The 20,585-nt window shown below is 45.6% G+C and overlaps 1 protein-coding gene across 7 annotated transcripts in view; it reads right to left on the bottom strand.

Moving 5' to 3' along the window:
• The window catches only part of SAMD8 (sterile alpha motif domain containing 8), a 96,919-nt gene that overhangs the window by 4,889 nt on the left and 71,445 nt on the right, over nucleotides 1-20,585 (bottom strand). For all 7 annotated transcript variants that reach the window (XM_056531296.1, XM_056531293.1, XM_056531294.1 and 4 more), the window contains 3 exons: nucleotides 14,910-15,005; nucleotides 4,922-5,039; nucleotides 1,278-1,428 (listed from right to left, as the gene is read on the bottom strand). In XM_056531296.1, the coding sequence (XP_056387271.1) occupies nucleotides 1,278-1,428; nucleotides 4,922-5,039; nucleotides 14,910-15,005 (365 nt within the window). The remainder of the gene's footprint in view (nucleotides 1-1,277; nucleotides 1,429-4,921; nucleotides 5,040-14,909; nucleotides 15,006-20,585) is intronic.

Raw genomic sequence — 20,585 nt, 5'->3', positions numbered from 1 at the left:
TGGTCTAAAGCTAAGATCAGTTTGCCTGGAGTACATTAGATACTGCTCCACTGTACTAAAAATACTGACTTTGCGACCTGCAGTGAGATGCTCAGAAGTTTATGTCTGTACAGAAAACCTGATGTGAAGGACATTTACGTTTATGTTAGGCTAGAGTTACATATATGGCTCTGGCAAAAGCATCAGTTGGTATCAGTTGTGTATCATCCAGCATCCATTGTTTGTGATCGCCGGACAGGGGAACACAGCAAGATGCATTCCCCCCACACTGAGACGCCAGATGACTGTGAAATGTCCCATTCAAATGAATGAAATCAGTTCTTGCTTTTTTTTTTTTTTTAAAGAGAAAAAAAACAAAAAACTGACAATGCACCTATGTAAAGGAAGCTTTATACTGCATGCTGCAACCAGAACTCATTGCTGTATGTGAATAACTTCAATAAACTGAGCACTATTGAACTGTTACACCTGCCTGTTTGGGCCTATTTGCTTGCTGTCAAGGCTGTTTAAAGGGTCTCATTTTGAAATATCTCTGTCTCTCGGTCTGTCTAATCGACCGATTATCGGTTTGGCCGATATTTTCGGCCGATATTCATGATTTTAGACATTATCGGTATCTGGCAATTACCCTGCCGATAATCCGATAATTCCGCACCCCCACCACCGCACCGTGCCGCACCGCCCCGGCCAGAGACCGCAGCTGCCCCATTGCCTCCCCCATCCCCGGTTTAATTACCTGTTCCCAGGGCCCGGGCTACTACTGGCTCCTGCTGCGTTTGGTTGATAAATAGCCGTTAACTTATACCGGAATATCGGTATAAGTTATCGGCCCTAACCTCCACAGAGTATCGGTATCGGCCCTAAAAAAATCGATATCGGTCAATCCGTTTTTTATATATATATATATATATATATATATATATATATATATATATATATATATATACATACACACACACACACATATGTGTGTGTGTGTACACACACGCAATCGGTAACAAAAGTGAGAACACCCTTAACTGGAAATGTTTAAATTGGGCCCAAAGTGTCAATATTTTGTGTGGTCACCATTATTTTCCAGCACTGCCTTAAGCCTCTTGGACATAGAGTTCACCAGAGCTTCATAGGTTCTTTTCAGGTTCAATTAATTAGTTGTTTCAGCCCTAGTCTAATGTAATGTAAACTGTGCCTTAAAGATGTATAGGTGTTGGCATGCAGTTTTAAATGTCACACTGTAGTAACATAACATAGATTCAAGAACTTTAAGATGAACTTACATTCAGTGACAAAAAAGTTTAGCATGGTGAGGACTACAGTATGACCACTGAACATGTAGTCTCCACAAGTGTGTACTCCAGTTAATGTCATTCCAAATCCACTCCAGATGGCGAAGGCACGCTGAAGCTTGGCCCACATATTGTCGTACAGCTGAAATGACAAATCACGATTAAAAACCTAAAAGGAAAGATTTATCAACAACGTCACAGGTTGCATGAATCAATGTATCAACACAGAACATGTGGTACTTGTATTTGAAGCAACTCAGTAGACATGCTATAAACTAGGTGTGGACAACCCGTGGCTTTTGAACCGCATGTGACTCTATGCTAGGTGCTGTGTGGCTCATCTTCAGCCCCCAATCCATCAGGTCAATGCCAATTGAATGCAGCAGCTCTCTGCACTGCCACTTAAAGCAGGGGCTGCTTGTAGCAAACATGCCACACATAGGCACTCATGCTTGAAAACACTGGCCAGCGACTTCAGCCAACAGCAATCTCTCTCTCCCTGCCAAAGTGAAGCGAACAGCCACTCTGACTTGTGCTAGGTATGTAACTTTGGTGGGGGCTATAAAAAGGGCTGGTCCTACCTACAGGAAAAAAATAGTTCAGCCTCATGAAGATAGTTCTTCAGACTGTGCCGAGATCACATGACAGCAGGGGACACCTATGTTGGCATGGCGAGATGTGATCAGCGGACACATGACACGTCTGAAACCACACAAGCTGGGAGAGGCTCAAGTTGGTGAAGTTTGCCTTTTTGTAGTCCCCCCACTAAACATCTTATTAAAGGATAAATTATGTGGTGGTCACTGTTAACTATGTGTCCCCCTAATACCGCTGGCCTATTGTTTATCATTAAAGGGGTACTCCAGCCCTAAGACATCTTATCCCCTATCCAAAGGATAGGGGATAAGATGTCTGATCGTGGGGCTCCCGCTGCTGGGGAAACCCGCAATGTCTCATGCAGACACCCACCTGTGGCAGCTGCACAGAGCGATGTTTGCTCCGTGTCTGAAAGGTCACAACTACGGGGCAAGGGTTTCATAATGTCACAACTCCGCCCCCTTGTGACATGACGCAACGCCCCCTCAATGCAAGTTTATGGGAGGGGGCATGACGGCATCCTGACGTAAATCCTAACTGATACCAGTGGGGTATTACAGTGGTTGAGGGCAAGACTTAAATGTCTGATCCCTCCATCCAAATTATTCTATTAAAAGTGGTCACAATCTGACTCTTTGGAAGAAAGGGGATATGCTCAAAATTAGTTCATGAACCCACAGACTTGGAAATCTGATGTCAAGGTCCTGGTCGCCCCTAAGAGAGAAATGTAGGAGGCACAGTCTAAGCCCTGTTGTCCTTGAAACTATTTTAGCTGAAGGCTGTTAGCAAGGGGTATTAATAGGTCACTGATGTTAGAAGACCTCAGTAGCTCTATAGGGATGGAGAATGTCATTACATAGGCCCACAGGTTTTCAAAATGGGAAAAAAAAAGTAATTTGTTTTTTGGAATTAACCTCTACCACCTTAAGGCCTATTACTCCTAAGTACAAAGCTACATAGAAGGTAAAACTTTGGGTTTCCATCCATTAGTAAAAAGGAAGCACCTAAACAGTTCAGTTGAATAAGGGCCCAAAAAAGTATGATTCAAGACCGAGAAGATCGTTTTTAGGCACAAACTTTTTATGTTAGAAATCTGGTGTGATAATTTCCCCTTATGTCCCTTATTGCCCACTCTGTAACATGACTCACTTCCTGAAGAGCCACAGCAGAAGGTGTTCCCTTTGCAACAATCCTCAAAGAAGGCAGATGAACAAGTAAAGGAAGATTTTTGTTAAACGCTACCAACACCCTTCAAAAGCAGAACGACAATCTACCATATGTGTGCTACTTTACCCATCAGCTGTTGCTAGTTGGCAGGAACCTACAAAATGCTATTCATTTTGTTCTTAAGGAATTGGCAGAAACCTAACAATAGATGTTGGGTGCTGGCATTCTTGTTAGAATACCTATATACATATCCAGGGCCATCCCTAGCAGCCTCACAATCTTGATTCTGATGGTAAAGGGAGGATACTGCCAGTAATCGGCAGCTGTTGCTAGATGGCTGTTCTTTACCCTACAACAGTGGTCTCCAAACTGTGACCCCCGAGTTGTTGCAAAACTAAAATGCCCATCATGCCCGGACAGCCGTCAGCTAGTGCAACCGGTCTTGAACTGAATTTTATGGACCATTACCTACAGAGTAGTTGACTTCTAAGTTTTAAAACTCGTTCCTAGTGCTAAGATTTGTCAATCTGGCACTATACGCAGCAAATAAAAGGGACTGAAAATCTGTTACAGAAAAATCTGGTGTGGCGATCTTAAATGGGTAATGTCAGATACAAAACTTTTTATATGTTGTACATCTTGGCAAAACATTAACCTTTTAATATACTTCATAAGAAAATTTTATTTCCTTTTTATAGAAATCATGGCTTTGTCCAGTAAGTGAGGGTGAGCTAGTACTCCTCTGTGCTCTCTCCTGTCTGATAGCACTCCTCAGTGCTCTCTCCTGTCTGATAGCACTCCTCTGTGCTCTCTCTCCTGTCTGACAGCACTCCTCTGTACTCTCTCCTGTCTGACAGCACTCCTCTGTACTCTCTCCTGTCTGATAGTACTCCTCTGTGCCCTCTCCTGTCTGATAGCACTCCTCTGTGCTCTCTCTCGTCTTATAGTACTCATCTGTGCTCTCTCCTGTCTGATAGGACTCCTCTGTGCTCTATTCTGTCTGATAGTACTCCCCTGTGCTCTCTCCTGTCTGATAGCACTCCTCTGTGCTCTCTCTCCTGTCTGATAGCACTCCTCTGTGCTCTCTCTCCTGTCTGATAGCACTCCTCTGTGCTCTCTCTCCTGTCTGATAGCACTCCTCTGTGCTCTCTCTCCTGTCTGATAGCACTCCTCTGTGCTCTCTCTCCTGTCTGATAGCACTCCTCTGTGCTCTCTCTCCTGTCTGATAGCACTCCTCTGTGCTCTCTCCTGTCTGTCTGATAGTACTACTCTGTGCTCTCTGCTACTACTACTCCCATCATGGAACAGACTTATTTCCATGATGGGAGTAGTAATTCCCCAGCTGCGGGAGTCTGCCGGTGGCTGGGGAGTTCCAAGTCTGTTCCATAATGGGAGCAGTAGTAGTCCCTCAGCACTGCAGGAGTCTGCTGATGTCACCTCTTCCAAGCATGCTCAGAAGTAATAACGGATATTATAAACCAGGTGCAAACGGATGACAAAAGGCTCATCCGTTTGCCTTAGACTTCAATGTTAAAAATAACGGCTGTTAATTTACTCGTTTCTTGTGATGGAAGAAAAATTTGTGCATGTGCCGTTTTTTCTCCAGTTACAAATAACGTCCGTTATTTATGACAGGCTATAACGGATCATAACGGATAATCAAAAAATCCCATAGACTTGAATGGGATTTTGTAATGGACGTTTAACATCCGTTTTTAAGGCTTTTCTAATGGATGTTTATAAAGGATCTTTTAACGGAACAACTTTATAGTGTGAAAGGGGCCTAAGCCATGATTTCTATCATTTAAAAAGGTAGTCTTTAGAGAATTAAGCAACAGCAAACTATGTGAGTATAAATTTAGATGTCTTACCTTTCCTGAACACTGCAAATGTTCACCTGGAACAGACAACGATGTGACAAACATGGTGACACATCTCAAAAGAAACACAGTTCCCATCAAGCTACAGAGCCTACGTAAAAGGATGGACCTATATAAGAATAAAAATAGACTTTAGACTAATGCACATTTACTATGTACAGGGACATATAAGCATTCTAAAATGTTGGCATCATATCTGTATACCATACAAACTGAGTATTATTTTTCTTTCTCTCCCTGCTACCAGCTAAACAGGAAAGAAAAATAAAACCGGTGCTTAACCAGACACCATAATCACAAAACTAACCACTGCAGAATTTCTATTAATAAGCAATGTTCAAAAACAACATGAAAATTTGGAGTCATTTGTTTAAAATTTAATGAAAGTACTTTTATTGATACACAATGTATTAAAAACACAAAAAAAGGGGATTCCACAAAAAACAGGGGAAAGAAGCAAACAAATAGGTGTCACATGGTACCCCGGCTACATAACACACAGACTAGGTAGAAAGTATGCAAAATGCTATACAATGTAGACTACAAGCTATTGGAGAAGGTGCACACAATATGCATGCTACATATAATTATCACCATCCATAAATATACAATAAGCTGAATACATACACAGTAGAGCTTGAAGTAATTCAACCTGTGGTAGCCAGGGACCATAGTGACACCACCCCAATGCAGCGTTTCGGTATTAACCTTTATCCAGGGGTTAAGACCGAAACGCCGCTTTGCAGACACTTTTTTCCCACTTGCAGACACTTTCTAAACAGAAAAATATATTCCGAAATAAAGTACAGTGACATTTTTTCCCCATTTCTTTCCCCCGAAAATCAATAAAAGTATTTTAATACATTATCATGTACCCTAAAAAGAGTTCCTATGAGAATATATACAGCTAAGTGGAAGCTGTATACACTTATATCTGTATTGAAGCAATGAATTTGCAGTCTTTGCTGTGTAAACTGAGGGCAGGGTCAGTATTCTTCTTATTATCCTAAGTGGTCAGGATTACAATGACAGATGAGAGCTCTATTACAAAGCTGGAGGCAGAGAACACGGCATCCACCAATGACAAAGCTCAGCTTTTCCTCCTATGCACAGTAATGACTCAAGTATGAGTAAATGGGTCAAGCAGTTGTTTAACCCCTTGGGGACTGAGCCCATTTTGACCCTTCGGACCAGAGCATTTTTTGCAATTCTGACCACTGTCACTTTAAGCATTAATAACTCTGGGATGCTTGTACTTATGAATTTGATTCCGAGATAGTTTTTTCGTGACATATTCTACTTTATGTCAGTGGTAAATTTTCCTCGATACTTGCATCATTTCTTTGTGAAAAATTCCAAAATTTCATGAAAATTTTGAACATTTTGCATTTTATAACTTCTCTTTATAAGATCTCTGCCTGTAAGGAAAATAGACATTCCAAATAAATTATATATTGCTTCACATATACAATATGTCTACTTTATGTTTGCATCATAAATTTGATATGTTTTTACTTTTTGAAGTAAATTTCAAAATCATAATTTTTCAGGGACCAGTTCAATTTTGAAGTGAATTTGAGGGTCTTTAAGTTAGAAATACCCCATAATGGACCCCATTATAATGCACCCCTCAACATATTCAAAATGACATTCAGAAAGTTTGTTAACCCTTTAGGTGTTTCACAGGAATAGCAGCAAAGTGGAGACGAGAATTCAAAATCTTGATTTTTTACACTAACATGTTCTTGTAGACCGGCGGTACTCAACTGGCGGACCACGGTCCACATCCGGTTCTCTGAACCGGCCGGAGGAGGCATCCGCTGTCCCGACATTTATATGTATAGGTGTCTGTAAGACGCCAATACAAATGAATAGCTGAGTGTCGCCGGAGCAAGGGAACATTTTGCTCCCTGCCCGGCCAGCGCTTCCCCTATGATGCGGGCGGCGCGATTAGTGCTGCCTGCATCATCTGCTCTGGCCAGGCCTAACTAGAAGAGGCCAGAGCAGCACGGGAAATGCTGCAGGGGTCTTGGGGTGGGGGAGATAAATGCTGCAGGGGTCTTGGGGGGGGGGGGAGGGAGGATACATGCTGCAGGGGTCTTGGAAGATAAATGCTGCAGGGGTCTTGGTGGGAGAGAAATGCTGAAGGTCTTGGGGTGGGGGGGATAAATGCTGCAGGGGTCTTGGGGGGAGATAAATGCTGCAGGGGTCTTGGGGGGGGGAATGCTGCAGGGGTCTTGGGGGGGATATAAATGCTGCAGGGGTCTTGGGGTGGGGGGAGATGAATGCTGCAGGGGTCTTGGGGTGGGGGGGTGGAGATAAATCCTGCAAGGGTCTTGGGGTGGGGGGGGGGGAGATAAATGCTGCAGGGGTCTTGGGGTGGGAATGCTGCAGGGGTCTTGGGGGAGATAAATGCTGCAGGGGTCTTGGGGTGGGGGGATAAATGCTGCAGGGGTCTTGGGGGGGATAAATTCTGCAGGGGTCTTGGTGGAAGATAAATGCTGCAGGGGTCTTGGGGGGGGGAGATGAATGCTGCAGGGGTCTTGGGGTGGGGGGAGATGAATGCTGCAGGGGTCTTGGGGTGGGGCGGGGATAAATGCTGAAGGGGTCTTGGGGTGGGGGGGATAAATGCTGCAGGGGTCTTGGGGGGGATAAATGCTGCAGGGGTCTTGGTGGGAGATAAATGCTGCAGGGGTCTTGGGGTGGGAGATAAATGCTGCAGGGGTCTTGGGGTGGGGGGGATAAATGCTGCAGGGGTCTTGGGGGAGATAAATGCTGCAGGGGTCTTGGGGAGGATTAATGCTGCAGGGATCTTGGGGTGGGGGAGATAAATGCTGCAAGGGTCTTGGGGGGGGAGAGATGAATGCTGCAGGGGTCTCTGGGAGGATTAATGCTGCAGGGATCTTGGGGTGGGGGAGATAAATGCTGCAAGGGTCTTGGGGGGGATAAATGCTGCAGGGGTCTTGGGGGGGATAAATGCTGCAGGGGTCTTGGGGGGGAGAGATGAATGCTGCAGGGGTCTTGGGGTGGGGGGGGGGAGAGATGAATGCTGCACGGGTTATTGGGTGGGGGGTGTAGATGAATGCTGCAGGGGTCTTTGTGTGGAGGGGGAAGATGAATGATGCAGGGGTCTGGCCTTGGGGGGGGGGGGTGAATGATGAAAGGGTATTGGGGGGGGTGAATGATGCAGGGTAGGCAGTGTTATGGCAGAAGGGGACAGAGGGGTCTGGGGGGACAGAAAAGTGTAAAGATAAATAATGCAGGGGTCTTGGGGGTGCAGAGGAGTCTGCAGGAGAACTAAGGGGGCCCATTCAAATTGAGGACATTAATGGTTTTCTGCTGCTCTGTACAAACTGTAGAATCGCCAGTGGAATTCCCCCAACAGAATGGACGTACACCCAAAGAACAAACATGTTCGTTCATAGGTGGACGTCCATTCTGCTGGTGGAATTCCACCAGACTGCATTGTCATCTATAGAGATGGCGCACATCCGTGCAGTCCTACCACCAATGGCTTTTGTGGCACCTGCAGCAAGGGAACATTCTGTTAACTAAATGTCCACAGTATGAAGAAGCCATTAGGGGTCTGAAGGAGGAGGGGAAAGTTGGTCTGGGGGAGTAAAGGGGTGGGATTCTGACAAACAGAGGAAACAGTGTCTGGCAGTATTATTTTTAGGTGTCATGATGTCTGGCATAATTATAATGATTATTGTTGTTATATAGAGGATGAGGATCTTCTAACAAAGTAACTAATGATGTGCAGGCGTCAGACTCTGCAGAGAAGATGGAGATGAAAGAAGACAAGGACCAGAGGAAGAAGAAAAGTAAAGACAACAGAGAAGACGTCTCCTGTGAGTCATTATACAATTGTGTATTCTCCTGACTGTCCCATCAGAGCTGGAGTCACTTGTAATTTCTGCAGTGATGATGGGTGACAATGTACCCCAATCTGTGTTACAAAACTACAACTCCCATAATGCCTGAAGCTTTGCAACAGCTGGAGAGCCACTTAAACCGAGGTGATTTTAGAGTATGCAACTTATTTTATTTTAATGGGTGTCTGACTGATGCGACCCCCACTGTATAAAAAATGGGCTGCATAGTCTAATATGTGTGGGCCTAATTTTGCTCCCAGTCTAGCCCTGGAAGTAAGGGTTTTACAGGTATTTCCCAACCTTTAAAGTGTAGCTCCCACCAAGTTGTATATAATCTAATATGTCCCTACCTATTAATAATCTAGCCCTAACCCCCTACCTGGCTTAAACATTTTTAATCGCTTTAATGGAGCAGATTTAGTGCTTCTAAATCTGCTCTATCAAGCAGGGCAGGAAGCAGCGCTTCCCAGCAGGCACGATGTCACTGATGCCTTGCTGGGCGCTTGCTTCCGCCCTCAGATCGTCTATGCAGCGCTCCTGTCAGGAGCGCTGCATAGACGATCTGCCAATAGCACGGCAGGCAGCTCCGGGGTCTCCTCCTCCCTGTTTAGCTGTGCATGTCTTATCCAGGGAGGAGGAGTAGAGGAGCAACGGCGGCCTGCCGTGCACGATATTACAGCCGGTGTGAGGTGGTTTTTTGCGCCCCCGTAGATCCATGCGTCCACCTCACACCGGCTAATATAAGACCTCAGATCAGACTTACCCATCCGGAGGATCAGCGCAGCAATGAGTGCTCGCGCTGCCTCCGGACAGGGTAACGGGGGCGGGCGGGGCCGCGCGCAAGGCCAGTGTTGCTGGCCAATGCGCGCAGCCCCAGCTATCAGCGTGCTCGCTCTTGCCTGTTTGATTGACAGGCGGGAGCGAGAACAGCAGTGCCTGAATTTCGACTCATTGCCAGGTTGAAAGGAGTCGAAATTCAGTGGTGACGTCACTGCTGAATGCATTCGGCCACTAGGAGGGCGACCCCTAGTGGCCAAATTTAAAAGTGATTTTAAACTTGTTTAAAATCACTTTTTTTAATTAAAGTATATTAGAGATATGTTGTAGTACTTAAGTACTACAACATATCAATTTCTGTACTTCATGACAGTGCCCATTTAACTCTACAGTTATTTCACAACTATAGCTCCCATCATTCTCTTCTGTCTGCATGATGGGAGTTGTAGTTTTGCAACAGCTGGAGAGTTCACAATGGGGGGGCTGGCATAGTAGCATTGTTTATATGGGGGAGAGGCATGGCACAGTTCATATGGGGAGCAGGCTTAAATGGCAGTATTAGGCTAGGTTCAGACTACGGAATTTCCTTCTGCAATTCCGGCTTTGAAATTGCAGGCGGAAATTCCGCTTGCTAAAATGCATAGTGTAGTGAATGGGTTTCCGTTCATAAATTCACATTTCTGAATTTGTGAAGCGGAATTTGTGAACGGAAAATCCGCATGGAAATTTGCGCCTGAAGAATGGGGTTGCTCTTTCTTCAGGCGGAAATCTGTGCGGAACACATTGCAGTCTATTGGAGACTGCAGTGTCCGCGTGGTTCTAGCGCCGACTGATTCAGTCAACGCTGGCCGCACTCGGAATCTCCGGGCGGAAATTTTCTGCCCAGAGATTCCGTAGTCTGAACCTAGCCTTATACACAGAAACAGGGTGTATGGAGGTATTATATCAGGCACTGTGTTTGACAGCATTATATTTAGGTACACAGCATGTAGTAGTATTATATTCAGAGGCCCAGTGTGTCAGTATTATACCAGGGGCACAGTGTGTGGCAGTTGGAGAACGATTATGATTTAATAAATAAAAATGTTTTACAACAGGCAGCACCTATTTCTGGCATGGCACTGCGGCCGCTAGGTGTGAACCAGGTCTTAGCATTTAGCTCGGACCTTCACCGGATGGCAGACCTGGATAAGCTGACCCCTACTAAAAGTAGTTTAGTACCCCTGTTGTAGACCCATATTTTTTATTTTTACAAGGGGTAAAAGCAGAATAAGCCCACAAAATATGTAATATTGAGTCACTATACCCCACAGGTGATTGACGAACTTTCGTTTAAGTCGGACGTGAAAATGAAAAATTAGATTTTTACACATAAAATGCTGATGTTACCCCAAATTTTTCATTTTCACAAGGAGTTATAGGTGAAAATGTCCCCCAAAATTTGAAACCCCATTTCTCTCGAGTATGAAAATACCTCATATGTGGATGTAAAGTGATCTGCGGGTGCACTAGAGGGCTTTGTGGATTTTGGGGGGCATGTCGCATTTAGGAAGCCCCCATGGTGCCAGAACAGCAAAAAACACCCCACATGGCACACTATTTTGGAAACTACACACTCAAGGAACGTAACAAGGGGTGCAGTGAGCATTTACACCCTACTGGTGTTTGACAGATCTTTGGAACAGTGGGCTGTGCAAATGAAAAATTACATTCTTCATTTTCATAAACCACTGTTTCAAAAATCTGTCAGTCACCTGTGGGGTGTTAACTATACCCCTTGTTACGTTCCGTGAGGGGTGTAGTTTCCAAAATGGGCTCACGTGGGTATTTATTTATTTTGCATTTATGTCAAAACCGCTGTAACCAGCAGCCACCCCTGTGCAAATCAACAGTTTAGGCCTTAAATGTACATGGAGCTCTCTCACTCCTGAGCCTTGGTGTGCGCCCGCAGAGCATTTTACGTCCACATATGGGGTATTTCCGTACTTGGGAGAATTGTGTTACAAATTTTGGGGGTCTTTTTCTCCTTTTACCTTTTATGAAAATGTAACACCAACAACAAAAGCATCAGCAACAGGGATGTATGAAACATAGCAAAAGTTTATTTATTAAAGATTACATAAAATATTCATCATGACAAATAAAAAGCACAGTGTACACAGCTGGAAGAGAAGGCAGGAACATACAGGCTCAAGTGGAAGGTATTAGATGTAAAGGAAACTGACAAACGTTGCATAGGCAAGTGACTCAATGAAGAAATACAGACAATGCAGTATAGCTAAATGAACTGAGTGCGGATGCAACAACAGTCAGAGAGGGGGACAAGCATATATTACCACAACAGAGCCATGTATTTACTTGCACCTACCCCAACGCACGTTTCACGACAATGCGCTTCATCAGGGGGTGTCAATCTCCCTCGGTCTGGGGCTCCATGCAATGATTATGAGAAAGGTGAGGGATCAGCCCAGAACTACATGGCAGGACCTAGTCAATGCCCTTACCCCTTAAAGAGTAGCTCCCACCATCCTATATTTTTTTTCTGTCCCTGCCCATTGCCCATCTATCCCTAACCCCCTCCCTGCTTTTAAATTTTTTTTTACTATATTAAAGGGGTACTCCGGTGCTTAGACATCTTATCCCCTATCCAAAGGATAGGGGATAAGATGCCTGATTGCGGGAGTCCCGCCGCTGGGGACCCCCGTGATCTTGCATGCGGCACCCCGCTTATAAATCAGTCCCCGGAGCGTGTTCGCTCTGGGTCTGATTACCGGCGACCACAGGGCCGACGGCGTGTGACGTCACGCCTCTGCCCCCGTGTGATGTCACGCTCCGCCCCTCAATGCAAGCCTATGGGAGGGGGCGTGACAGCTGCCATTCCTCAGGGGTTTTACTTTCTGCAATGGTGTCACATGTGGGTGTTTCATTTTCCTCTAAATGTATATAACCATCAGCTACTGATTTGCTATAGGCCTCAAATACAAACAGACCTCTATGACTTCTGAGCCTTGTTGTGCACCCGCCCAGCATGTTACCCCATATGTGGATGTATTTTCATAGTCAGGAGAAAAGTCCTCCAAAATTTGTAACTCAATTTCTCCCATTACCCCTAGAGAAAATGTAAAAAATTGGGTAACCCCAGCTTTTTAGTGTAAAAACATAACATTTTTCAATTTACGGCCCACTGTTCAAAAAACCTGTGAGATGTAAGTACTCACTGTACCCCTTGTTACCTTTCTTGAGGGGTGTAGTTTCAAAATTGTGGTGATTTAATGGGTAGCTCCCACCAAGTACTATATAATCTAATATGTCCCTACCTAGTAGTAATCTAGCCCTAACCCCCTACCTGGCTTCAAAAATGTTTTTAATCGCTTTAATAGAGCAGATTTAGTGCTTCTAAATCTGCTCTATAAAGCAGGGCAGGAAGCAGCGCTTCCCAACAGGCGCGACGTCACTGACGCCTTGCTGGGCGCTTGCTTCCGCCCTCACATCGTCTATGCATGAGTGTTATTTATCTAATAGGGTGCCTCCAGCTGTTTCCCAACTACAACTCCCAGCATGATAGGAGTAGTAGTCCAAGGGCAGAGGGGCAGATCATTCTCCGAAGACCCGCTGTGATCCGCATTTATTAAACTATACAAGCCGGCGGCACATGCAGCTACATCACGGTGCTCGCCGGACCCTATATACAGTTTTTCACCAATCAGAGCTCCCGTCGGCAGGGATTAGGAATCATTAAAGTGTATACAGGAGCCGGCGGCAGCGCAGTGTAGCCGCATGTGACGCCAGCTTTTACAGTTAATAATAGGGCTGCACGATATATCGCAAAAGCAATCGAATCACGATTTTTGCGATATGGCGATACGGCCCCCCGGCAAAACATGCATTTATCTGCTCGGGCTGGCTCCCGTGGCGGGGGCTGGCCAGAGCAGGTAAAAACTAATTTAAATACTAAAAGTCAGTGTTTCCCAACCAGGGGGCCTCCAGTTGTTGCAAAACTACACCTCTTAACATGCCCGGACCGGCAAAGGCTGTCCGGGCATGCTGGGAGTAGTAGATTCACAACAGCTGGAGGCACCCTGCTAGAAAAACACTGAGCGCAGGGAGAAAAATAAAAAAACCTTCTGCTCACCTAGTCCCGGTCCCTGCAGATTCATCTCCGTGCGCTCCGGAGTTTCCTCTCTTCTTAGTACAGGCAGTAGGACCTTTCCCTTTTCAGCCAATCACTGGCCGCAGTGGTGTCACGTGTCAAGTGATTGGCTAGTGGGGAAAGGTCTTGTACTGCAGCAATACATTAGGTTTCCCAGCTCCCGCGGAAGATTTGAAATCCGCCCGGGAAACCCAGTGTATAGCTGCAGTACAAGAATACAAGAATGAGACAGGAGGGGAGGGGGGGCGTTTGAATGTGACAAGGGTGGGGAATGTGACAAGGGGGGGGGGAAATGTGACAAAGGGGGGGGGGGAAATGTGACAAGGGGGGGGGGGAATGTGACAAGGGGGGGGGGAATGTGACAAGGGGGGGGAATGTGACAAGGGGGGGGAATGTGACAAGGGGGAGGGATGTGACAAGGGGGAGGGATGTGACAAGGGGGGGATGTGACAAGGGGGGGCGGGGAAATGTGACAAGGGGGGGGAATGTGACAAGGGGGGGAATGTGACAAGGGGGAGGGAATGTGACAAGGGGGAGGGAATGTAACAAGGGGGAGGGAATGTAACAAGGGGGAGGGAATGTGACAAGGGGGGGATGTGAAATAGGCGGTGGGCATAAAATGGGTAGGTAGATGTGAAATGGAGGCGATTGGACATGAAATGGGGGGGATTTCACAATTTTTTTTAATTATATCGCATCGCATATCGAAATCGCAATATTTAGGCCCAAAATCGCAATCGCACATTTTCCCCATGTCGCGCAGCGGGTCTCTGCTGCGATCTGCACCTCAGCCCCTGGACTACAACTCCCATCATGGGTAGAGTCTGTTTAGAGAAGCAGCGCCCAAGGGTCATGATTGGTGGGGTGGAAAATAAATACCGTGGAACCGCCATAACTTACAAAAATACTGTGATACACATTTTTGGTCATACCGCCCAGCTCTAGGCCAGAGTTTATCGTGTTATTCATGCACCCTTATTTTAACAAGGTTATTTGGGTATGAAACCTTTTTTTTACCAAAATTTCCTTGGAAAAACTAGGGTGCGTGTTATAGGACGGTGCGTTGTATACCCCGATTAATACAGTAACTTTGACATGTGCATCTATATAAATGTTGTTTGGCTGGAGTTCTCCTTTAAAGCTTACATATTCATCAGAATTAATCTCCAATTATTACCTGTGTTTGTGGAGAAGTAATACAAGAAGCCAGATATAACAAAGAACCACTCCACACATCTCAGTCATCGCAAAGGCCCAAGGAATTCGAGGAACACTGCAAACAAAAATATAGAAGAAACAAGTTACAGTTTGAAATTCTGTAATGTTACAAAGGCCACGGTATGTCTGAGGTCTGATCAAGACACATCTCACTATTTAGATTATATAGAAGATGCACATATTGGTCAAAACACAACTTGTTTTTTCATGATAGAAAAAAGGTAAAAAGAAATATTTAAACTAGGGATCGACCGATATCGGTTTTTTAGGGCCGATACCGATAATCGGTGCAGGTTAGGGCCGATAGCCGATAACTTATCGGCTATTTAACCCCCTGCGACACCGCTGCAGATCATTGATTTAAAGCGGGCGCTTTAAATCAATGATCTGCAGTGGCTTTTGCGGGGCCATAGGCCGCCGCCGCCGCCACCACCCGCTTCTCTCCCCTACCTGCCAGGGTGCTCCGGGCCATCCATCCATCGTTCCTGTAGTGTCCGGGGGCGTTCCGGGTGGAGGGTGGTCCGGTCCGGGCTGTCCTTCTTCTCCGGCGGGCCTCTTCTCCACTCCGGGCAGGCTCCGGCCTAGTACGCTGCATAGACGTCGCTGCGCAGTGACGCCCGTGCGCAGCGACGCACCTGACATCACGGCGTAGCAGCGTCTATGCAGCATACTAGGCCGGAGCCTGCCCGGAGTGGAGAAGAGGCCCGCCGGAGAAGAAGGACAGCCCGGACCGGAACACCCTCCACCCGGAACGCCCCCGGACACTACATGAAGGAAGGATGGCCTGGACCACCCCCATTACGGGTAAGTTTAATTTTTTTATTCACTCGGAGGGTGGGGGAGGGGCCCGACCGGTATAGCGGTATGGGAAAAAATCCATACCGGTATACCGCCTAGCATCACGGTGGGGGGTGCGACGTGGTGCGGTGGGTCGGAGGTGCGGTGCGGCGGGTCGAGGGGGTGGCGGTCGCGGTGCGGTGGGGGCGGTGCGGGGGGCGGGGCATTATCGGCTTATCGGCAAGGTAATTGCCGATACCGATAATGCCCAAAATCGTGACTATCGCCCGATAATATCGGCCATACCGATAATCGGTCGATCCCTAATTTAAACCTTTGTGAAATATATAAGACAAAGTGAGCAATAAAAGATGCATCATAATGGATTTGCAAACAACTGACTGTCACAATGCAGCCTCCGGTCTCATTCTTTGGAATTTGACATTCAGACTGCTTTCATAGTGACCCATTTTTTGTTCTTTTCTTGACTCCCTTATTAGGGCATTAGAACTACTGCCACAATTACATGACTTTTGCAGGGAAGACAATGAAGGGAACACAATTATGAGATCCTTCTTGGTTAAAACAAAGACTCTCTAGGTTTTTGAACTTTAATCGTTTTGCCAACGCCAAGCAGATTACAGATTAGAGCATCCATATTTCTAGTACATGACCATACAGGGGTTTGGAAATAAAAAAAATAAAAAAACTACTTGTCCAAGGGACTAAAGCGGAACACAATCTACTTGTCCCTCAAGAAAATCCACTTGTCCTGATAGATAAAATAATTTCAACCAAAATAGTATGATTCCCCCCACTAGACCACCAGGGATGGATATAAGATTCCTTTAGACACTGCTGTCAACTTAGACAGTGGTGATCTAATGGTTTAATAGCGGCCACGGCGATCGCAGCATGCCAGGCTATTAGCGGCTGGAGAGCTGTAGCTAGCTCCTTTTACACCCGAGGCAAGCCCCCCCCATCTGACCCCTATAACTCCAATTTTTCCATATACAGGGATGACGGTAATCTTGTGTGACATGATCTGTAGTTTTTAATCGGAACTTTTATTAGGAAAGGGGCTTATTCACATATATACGCACTTCTTAAAATATTTTAATCACAATTTTTCAGTCTTCATAGGGACTTAAATATGGAGTCTTGATTGGAATACACTGAACGCCGTTGTGTTACTGGGGGGGGGGGGGGAGGGGTGTTCTGCTTCTCCAGTTTATATGGTGCATTTTATTTACTCTAATTTATGTGTCAGAAAATACTGGAAGTTGCATTTAGTTACTAGATAACTACAACTCTCAGCATGCCCTGATACAGCCTCTGGTTGTGTGGGTGTTGCAGCATGTTGCACTGTATAGTAGTCCAGTTAAGGTTACTGTGTAACATGCTGGGAGTTGTAGTTTTGTTCCATGTCAGCTGCGGAGCCATAGGCTGTGTCAAGGAATACAGGGAATTGCAGTTAGTAACTACAACACCCAGCATGCCCTAATACAGCCTATGGCTCTGCAGCAGACCCGAACCAAAACTACAACTCCCAGCATGTTACACTTTATAGTTCTACAGTTTAGGTGATGGTGTAACATGCTGGAAGTTGTAGTTTTGGTTCGGGCGTGTTTGCGTGCATCCGTGGGGCTCTTGGTCAGCCGGCGAGTATGAAGGGGGTGGTATTCTAGGGGTACAATTGAGTGCGAGTGGCCAGAAACCACTAAAAATAAATAAAAAAAATTATATAGCACAACTGGCAGCAGCACTTGTCAGTCTGCCCCTGTACAAAACATACATGCATACAAATATCATACATACATACACCGGCCACTGACCCCTATATTATACATTACATACATCATACATAGACATCATACATACACCCACTCCCCCACATCATACATTACATACACACATCACACATATACCATACACACATCATATATACACACATACACTCACACCATAAATATACACCATACATATGCACACATCATACATACACCCGCCGCTGCCCCCTATATCATACATTACATACACACATCACACATACACCATACACACATCATATATACCCCTGCCACTGCCCCCTATATCATACATTACATACACACATCACAAATACACCATACACACATCATATATACACATGACACATACAACATACATATGCACACATCATACATACACCCCCCACTGATACACCCCCCCAATTATACACAAATCACACATACACGGACAGCATACACATATACACTTCATATATACACGACACATACACCCACCACTGATACACCCCCCAAATCATACATTACATACACACATCATACATACACCCGCCACTGATATACCCCCCCATATCATACATTACATACACACATCATACATACACCCGCCACTGATACACCCCCCTAATCATACATTACATACACACATCATGCATACACCCGCCACTGATACACCCCCCTCATCATACATTACATACATATACAACCACCCTTCCCGCCGCCTGCATGCTCGGCCTCCTCACCTGAGTGAGGTGTGAGGTGAAATTCCCAGCCCGTGCAGTGCAGTCTCCTCACACACGTCCTCTCCCCGCTCTGTATTTTCCCCCATGAATACTTGAAACCTCCCCATGGTAAATGAGGTCCTGTGTAAACAGAGCAGGGGGAAGGGAGAGGCTGTGTGTGGGGGAGGGAGGAGCTGTGTATGTCCTCATTCTCCCCCTGTCTTCTTGTATTATGCAGAGCTGCGCTCTCCATCCTCTGGGATGGGGGAGGAGGGGGCGTGGCTTAACCCCTTAAGGACACATGACGTACTGGAACGTCATGTGTCCACTCCCGATCTATAACGCGGGGCCACGGCGTGGCCCCGCGTCATAGCGGGTCGGGCCCGGCCTCTAACAACGGCCGGGACCCGTGGCTAATAGCGCGCGGCATTGATCGCTGTGCCGCGCGCTATTAACCCTTTAGACGCGGCGTTCAAAGTTGAACGCCGCGTCTAAAGTGAAACCGAAAGCATGCCGGCTAGCTCAGTGGGCTGTTCGGGATAGCCGCGGTGAAATCGCGGCATCCCGAACAGCTGACAGGACAGCGGGAGGGCCCCTACCTGCCTCCTCGCTGTCCGATCGCCGAATGACTGCTCAGTGCCCGAGATCCAGGCCTGAGCAGTCAAGCGGCAGAATCATCGATCACTGGTTTCTTATGAGAAACCAGTGATCAATGTAAAAGATCAGTGTGTGCAGTGTTATAGGTCCCTATGGGACCTATAACACTGCAAAAAAAAAGTGCAAAAAAAAAGTGAATAAACATCATTTAACCCCTTCCCTATTAAAAGTTTGAATCACCCCCCTTTTCCCATAAAAGAAAAAACACAGTGTAAATAAAAATAAAAATAAACATAAATGGTATCGCCGCGTGCGGAAATGTCCGAATTATAAAAATATATCGTTAATTAAACCGCACGGTCAATGGCGTGCGCGCAAAAAAATTCCAAAGTCCAAAATAGTGCATTTTTGGTCACTTTTTATATCATGAAAAAATGAATAAAAAGCGATCAATAAGTCCTATCAATGCAAAAATGGTACCGTTAAAAACTTCAGATCACGGCGCAAAAAATGAGCCCTCATACCGCCCCATACACGGAAAAATAAAAAAGTTATAGGGGTCAGAAGATGACAATTTTAAACGTATTAATTTTCCTGCATGTAGTTATGATTTTTTCCAGAAGTCCGACAAAATCAAACCTATATAAGTAGGGTATCATTTTAATCGTATGGACCTACAGAATACATATCAGGTGTCATTTTTACCGAAAAATGTACTACGTAGAAACGGAAGCCCCCAAAAGTTACAAAACAGTGTTTTTTTTTAAATTTTGTCGCACAATGATTTTTTTTCCCGCTTCACCATAGATTTTTGGGCAAAATGACTGACGTCATTACAAAGTAGAATTGGTGGCGCAAAAAATAAGCCATCATATGGATTTTTAGGTGTAAATTTGAAAGAGTTATGATTTTTTAAAGGCAAGGAGCAAAAAACGAAAATGCAAAAACGGAAAAACCTCCGGTCCTTAAGGGGTTAATCATCTCCTGCAGACAGTCCTCGGGCTCTGCCCTCACTCCTGAGATCCCCTCACACCGGCTGGGGGGCTCTGAGCAGCTGAAATCAGCTGGGGGCCGCCACTGCCCCCCTCCATACACCCTGAGCGCCGCTGTGAGGTGCAGACGTGCATCGGCTCCTGCACCTCACACCGGCATTAAAGAAAAATAAGGGAGAAGTCTGTCCCTGCTAGCCCGATACGGGGCTAAATCTATAAAAAAAATTCACCTGCCCGGCGCCCAAAACTACATATCCCGGGCGTCGGGCGATAGGATTTCCACATCCCTGCCATAACATTTCAACAATCTTTGAATAAATCAAGGCTCCTTTAGATGCTGGGGATGTTCCTTGTAATTGAGAGGGAGCCCAGGGAAGCTCTCAATACAGAGAGGTTTAAGCACATAACAATAAGAGTAGGTAGGACATGAAATTACAACTTTCTCAGTCATGAAGGTTGCATGACAACACAAGGTATCACACTCTTCTCTTAATCCTCTGTAAAGAGTTGTCAGTTTTGAGGTCTCAAAAACTGACAGATTCTCTTAAAAAACAATGGGTGAGATTTATAAAAAACCTGTGCAAAGGAAAAGTGGTGCAGTTAAACATAGAAACCAATCAAATTGTTTCTTTAATATTTAAAGAGACCTGTGAAAATAAAAAAAAATAAAAAAAAGTTATCTGATTGGTTGCCCTGAGCAACTGCATCACTCTTACTCTTCCCAATTTTTTTTTACCCTTTTTTGTTTCTCTCCTTGCTA

Source organism: Hyla sarda, chromosome 7 (assembly GCF_029499605.1).
Source record: "Hyla sarda isolate aHylSar1 chromosome 7, aHylSar1.hap1, whole genome shotgun sequence".
Lineage (NCBI taxonomy): Eukaryota > Metazoa > Chordata > Amphibia > Anura > Hylidae > Hyla > Hyla sarda.
Note: the sequence above shows the minus strand (reverse complement) of the source record. Positions and strands in the feature narration are given on the sequence as shown.